Source organism: Orycteropus afer, unplaced genomic scaffold (genome assembly GCF_000298275.1).
Source record: "Orycteropus afer afer isolate SDZICR_OR568_19922 unplaced genomic scaffold, OryAfe1.0 scaffold00293, whole genome shotgun sequence".
Classification (NCBI taxonomy): Eukaryota; Metazoa; Chordata; class Mammalia; order Tubulidentata; family Orycteropodidae; genus Orycteropus; species Orycteropus afer.
The window spans coordinates 2,152,721-2,158,915 of record NW_006921880.1 but is presented as its reverse complement, the minus strand read 5'-3'; the positions used below and the strand labels follow the sequence as shown (position 1 = coordinate 2,158,915).

The window sequence follows — 6,195 nt, the reverse complement described above, 5'->3', positions numbered from 1 at the left end:
GAGGGATGGACACAGGGAAGAGGTAACTATCGGGAGGCAGCGGGAGGAGAGCTGTTGAATTGTGGTAAATTGTAGTCAATGTCATGAGACAAAGTGTATGTGAACTGCTGTATGGAAAGTGAATTTGCTCTGTAAACTTTCACCCAAATCACAATAAAAAAAAATGAATGCTTCAAGTTGTCTTTATTTTCAGCAAGCATGGCTATGTCATCTGCATATCAAAGGTTGACAGAGTCTTCTTCCAATCCTGATGCTACATTCTCTGTCATATAGTTCAGCTTCTCAGATTATCTGTTCAGTATACAGAGTGAATAAGTAGGGTGAAAGGATACAACCCTGTCACACACCTTTCCCAATTTCAAACTGAGCAGTATCCTCTTGTTTTGTTCAAACAACTGCCTCTTGATCTATGTACAAGTTCCATAAGCATATTTAAGCGTTCTGCAATTCCCATTCTTTGTAATGTTATCCATAATATATTATGATTCATACTGTCAAATGCCTTTACACAGTTGATAAAATACAAGTAAGTATCTTTCTGGTATTCTCTGCTTTCAGCCAATATCCATCTGACATTAGCAATCAGATACCCCTCATTGCACATCCTCTTCTGAATCTGGCTTGAATTTCTGATGGTTCCCTCTCTATATATAGCTAAAGCCATTTTTTAATTATCTTCTGCAAAATTTTGTTAGTATATGATATTAATGATGTTGTTCGATAATTTCCGCACTCTGATCTCCTTTCTTTGGAATGGGCACGGATATGGATCTCTTTCCATCGGCTGGCCAAGTAACTGTCGTTCCCATCTCGTGAAGATGCAAAAACAAGCAGAAAATTATGACACAGTATTGAGAAGTGCTGTCTATTACAGGAGAATTATGAATTGTTATAAAACACCTAAGAGATGCAACTGCCTCAGACTAGGTGAGGATCAGGGAAAACTTCCCGGAAGAAGTTATGTCTAACACTGAGATTCAAAGCACACCAAGTCAAAGTTGGTTTTTGGTAAGTTTGATTACAGGTACAAGAAACAGCACTGTGAACCTAGGTATAAGAGAGAAAACTTAATGTATCTAAGGAACTGAAAAAATTCGTTATGACTAGAACACAAAATACAAAGTAGGGGAGTTAGATCATGAAACACTCTGAAAGTCATTTAAGGAATTTATACTTCAAACTAAGGGCAATAGAGAACTTTTGTTCCCCTATTTAAGAACTGCTTATCACCATTAATGTTACAGAAAGATCAGCCTGGCTGATCAGTGAAAAAGGATTAAAATGGGGCAAGGATGCAGGAAGGAAGGACAAGAAGCCTAAAACAATAACCCAGGTGAAAGAAGATAGTTTCCTGAACTAGGGTAGTGGCAGTGGGGAAGAAGACGAATCAGTAAATTCATACAACTCCTAGGATATGTCCCAGAAAATTTCTCATACAAGATCAAGAAGGAAAATGTATGATGGTGTTCATACCACTGTTGTCTGCAGTAGTGGGAGTTGGAGACAACCTACATTTTCTCTTATTACTCAGGGAATTGAATTTTAACTGCAATGTAACTATAATGGAGTGAACATACATATAGAATACTATGTAGCAGTTATAAACAGTGAACCAGAATTTCTCACCTTAACATAGACAGTTCTTAAAAACACGAATGAGGGAAAAAAGGGAAGTAAAATTAATGTGTGTGCCATGATATATACACACATCCCCAGCAAGCCAGGTCTGACAAACAGTGAAAGGTCAGGCTGAAAAAGACTGCCACTGTGAAAAATAATAATAATAAGCCTACAGGCCAGCTAAAAGATTAGGAAATAGCAACAAAAAATAACATTAATATCAAAATACCTGAGAATTATTGCTCTCTAGGGAACTCTGGTAGCGTAGTGCCTAAGACACTTGACTGCTAACCAGAAGGCTGGCAGTTCAAATTCACCAGCCACTCCTTGGAAGGAAGATGGGGCAATCTACTTCCGTAGTGACACTGCCTCGGAAACCCAAGGAGGGGGCCCTATGAGTTGGGTCCGACTCAACAGCATATAACAACAACAACAGAATTTGCTCCAAAATCATCTAGGATGAAGAAGCATGGATAGGGGAACAAGATCGGCCAGAATCGAGATAATGTGCTCATGACGGTCCATCACACTATTTCACTGCGCACGTTTAAATTTTCCATAATAAGAAATTTTTTCAAATGTAATATTTGTATTTCACTCAAAACCAGAAAAAAAAATAGGGAGGACATAACAGTAGTTTAAACAGTGTTCAAGAGAAAGGACTATAAGTGGTTCCTTTCATGCATATAAGGAAAAGAGTGTTTATACACAGAAGGTGGTGCAGCAGTCAAGTGCTTGGCTGCTAACTGAAAGGTCAACAGTTCAAACCCACCAGCCACTCCACAGAAGAAAATGTGGCAGTCTACTTCCATAAAGATTACAGCTCTGGGGACCTTACAGGGCAGTTCTACTCTGCCCTACAGGGTCACTATAACTAGTAATCGACTTGATGGCAACTGGAGAAATGAGAGATAACTGATGTGCATATATATAGAATGAGTCACTGGAGTTTGCTAAAGAAAAGTATGGGTTTCAACAAAGTAAGTATGTGATACAACTCTCTGACAAGAGACAAGAGAGTAATACTCTGGTTACATAAACAGTCGATTCTTGTTACCCGCAGTAGTTACGTTCTATAAAGTCACCCTGAACACTGAACTAGCAAATACTGAACCACTGCTCCTAGGGGAAACAGGCTTGGGTTTCTGTGCGCCCCTGGTCACAACATTTTCATCAACATCAATTAACCTTGTTTTATGTGTGTTTCTGTGTAAAAATACTTTGTTTAACGTACATTGATTTGTTAACACAGAACTCAAAGTCAACAGCACTGTTAACTCATGACTGAAGGACACTCATGTAACATACTTAAAATCCGTATTTTCTCCTTAAGGCACATCACAGCCTTCTTATGCTTAGAACACTATTTTAGTACTATGCTTGGAGGCCATTTTAAACAGCAAAATCACCAATAAAAAGTCCAAAACTCTGAGGAAAAGATGGCCCTAAATACATTGCAAAAAGGATACTTGCTCACAGTTGGAAAGCTGAAATAAGAAGGCAGAGTACTCACTGTTTTGTTCGACTTCAGCTGGGAACATGTACATAAGGTAACTAAAATTTTTCATCACTCTGCACATGACCATAAAAGCACCAAACCAAAAAACCAAACCCACTGCCATCAAGTCAATTCTGACTCATAGCTACCCTGTAAGACAGGGTAGAAATGCCCCCATGGGGTTTCCACGGCCATAGATCTTTACAGAAGCAGACTGCCTCATCTTTCTCCAGTGGAGCAGCTTGGGGGTCCTAACCACTAACCTTTTGGATGATGGTGAATGCCTTAACCACTGTGTCACCAGAGCACCAGAGCATAGCAAGTATTTATTTTGAATAAACTCTGAGTATGCAAATTCACAAAAACTACAAATAATCTATAAATTATAATAAAGATCAACTGCATTCTGTGTATGTCCCCAAAGTCTCCCAATTTATTTCAAAATTTGCTTCCAATTCTGCTAATTTTATCTTCTTTTTCCCCCAAGATGAAGCACTTCTTTCATAACCAATACTATTTTCCAAAATGGGCTTCTCTGATAACTATACCACATCCTGTACTGTTTCAGTCTCACCATGCAGAAAGACAAAGTTCCCTTTTAATCTAAGATTTCTATTTCCATTACCAAATACATAGTTTTGTGAAAAGTAATTATGCCAGAAAACTAAGGAAATGCACTAATTATCATTTCATAGAAGGAAGTTCATAGGACAAAAATTTATCACATGTCTAACACATGCTGGCTGTTAGGGAAACAGCAGTGAATAAACAGACAGGACCCCAACTATCCCAAGCTTTTGGGGCATCAAAACACCCATCTTCTCATTCTGCAAATAAGGCAACTGACACCCAGAAAGGTTAAATGATTTTTGCCCATGACTGCACACCACATAACTGGTAGGACCAAGGCAAAACAAGAACCCAGTCTCTTCACTCTCAGGGCAAGGTGAATTTACAATATGACTTGAACTGGCTTGACTTTATACTATATCCACAGGTCCACAGAACACAGGTTACACCATTTCTAGGAAGTGTATTCTGAAGAAAACACTAATGATAAAGCAAAATTGGCCCAAAATTCTCTGACTAAATGAATCATAATTTATCACCATTACTGCTTAAATTAAAACCCTGTATTCCCTGAGTGACACTAATAGTTAAGCACTCTGTACTAACTGAAAGGTTGAGGGTTCTAATCCACCCAGAACCCACGCAGAGGTGCCTTGGAAGAAAGGCCTGGTGAAAAGGCTTCTGAAAAGTCACACCCATGAAAACCCTATTGTGCAACACAGGGGGTCGCCATGAGTCAAAATCGACTACACACACAGCAAGTGGTTTTTATTCTTGAAGAAATGCCTAACTTAAACCAATGGACTGTACATTCTCTGGATAATATTTTACACGGACAGCATGTATTCAGTCTGAAATGGGCTATTGATTACCTAGTAATATATTCTTAAAAGGGGGTGGGTTAGGATCCTTTTTAAAATAAATGGAAAAATTGATGCAAAATTGATGAAACCTTCGTGAATAAGTGAAAGCTTCCTCATCTCCAGAGGCCTGCAGCGTGAGCTCCGTTACACCAGCGTGTTCCTGAGCCACAGCTTCTTCTCTCCAGCCTACGCTCCCTTCTCGCCCACTCGGGGCCGTGCAGGAGGAATAATGGTGCTGGTGTCTTCCGTTCAATTGCAATTCTCCCACGCCCGCCGCAACCCAACGTGCTAGGGTTTCCAGATGCGCGCGCCTCTGCACCTCAGTCACGCCGGTCGCCCGCAGCTAACCTTCGCCCCGCTCACGCCACCTACCAAGCCATCCTCAGCCTCGCCGGGCGCGCGGAGCGAGCCAGGCCTGAAGCGCGTCCTCGGGACCCCGGGCTGAAGCCGGGTGGCGAACGCGGGGCCGCGCCGAGGATCCCGGTGTCAGAACCGCCCACCGGCTACGCGGTGACAGATCCGCGACTGAGGCGGTCCGCGCCGCCACCGCGCAGACAGGTGCAGCCGCCCACACCGGCCAGGCCCCCTGGTCTGCTGCCAGGGCAGCGCCCCAGCGCGCACCACCTGTCTGCCCGCTCCGCGCGCGGCGGGCGGCGAACGCCCCGCCCTGCTACTGAGGAGCGGCCGACGGGGGCGACCCGAAGTCCCCGGGGGATGAGACTTTACCGGAGGGTGGGCCCCACGCAGGCGGTGTCCGTGCTCTCGATCTCCTGCAAGATCCGCTCGTGCTCCGGGACGGTGCCCAGACCTTCAGCGCTCTCCGCCATCTTGGCTGGAAGTTAAGGAGCCGGCGAGGCGCGGCGCCGCGCAGACAGCGGGAACGAGCGGGCTGTGTCGCGAGCGCGGGGAGGGGCAAAAGGGAGGAGGAAGGCGGGGATGGGGCGGGGCGCGAAGGGAAGTGGGCGGGGAAAGGAGGCCCCGGCTGGAAGACTTGGAGGCTTGAGTAGGGAGGCGGTTCGGGGAGGAGCCGGAGGCAGCACCTGTGGGAGGTCAAGGTGCTGCCAGTGGCTGGGAGCTGAGACTCGCCGAGGTTGCCTCAAAGGCATCGCCTCTCGCTGTCCCCCGCAAATTGCCCCTAGTCGTCACCTAGTGACGGATCTTTTGGCTTAAATATTTGAGTGCCAGACCCTCTGCTACCTGCTGGAGATAACTTCAGTAATAAGTTGTTGTTAGGTGCCATCGAGTCGTTTCCGACTCATAGCGCCCCCATGCACAGCAGAACAAAACACTACCGGATCCCGCGCCAGCTCCATGATCGCTGCTATACTTGAGCCCATCATCACAGCCACCGTGTCAATCCATCTCGTTGAAGGCTCCCCCTCTTTCGTCGACCCTCCACCCTACCAAGCATGACATGACATCCTTCTCCAGGGAATGGTCCTTTCTGACAACATGACCAAAATAGGTGAGACGAAGTCTGGCCATCCTCGCTTCCAAGGAGCATTTCGGGTGCACTTCCTCCAGGACAGATCTGTTACTTCTTTTAGCAATCCGTGGTACTTTCAGCATTCTTTGCCAGCACCACAACTCAAAAGCATCAACTCTTCTTCAGTCTTCCTTATTCATTGTCCAGCTCTCACATGC

The 6,195-nt window shown here is 44.6% G+C and overlaps 1 protein-coding gene across 1 annotated transcript in view; it reads right to left on the bottom strand.

Annotated features, from left to right (window-relative positions):
* Positions 1–5,378, bottom strand: part of EXOC6 (exocyst complex component 6) — a 258,977-nt gene extending 253,599 nt beyond the window's left edge. Inside the window, exon 1 of the mRNA XM_042782364.1 lies at positions 5,278–5,378. Coding sequence (XP_042638298.1) covers positions 5,278–5,378 — 101 coding nt within the window. The remainder of the gene's footprint in view (positions 1–5,277) is intronic.
* Between the last annotated feature and the right edge of the window lie 817 nt (positions 5,379–6,195).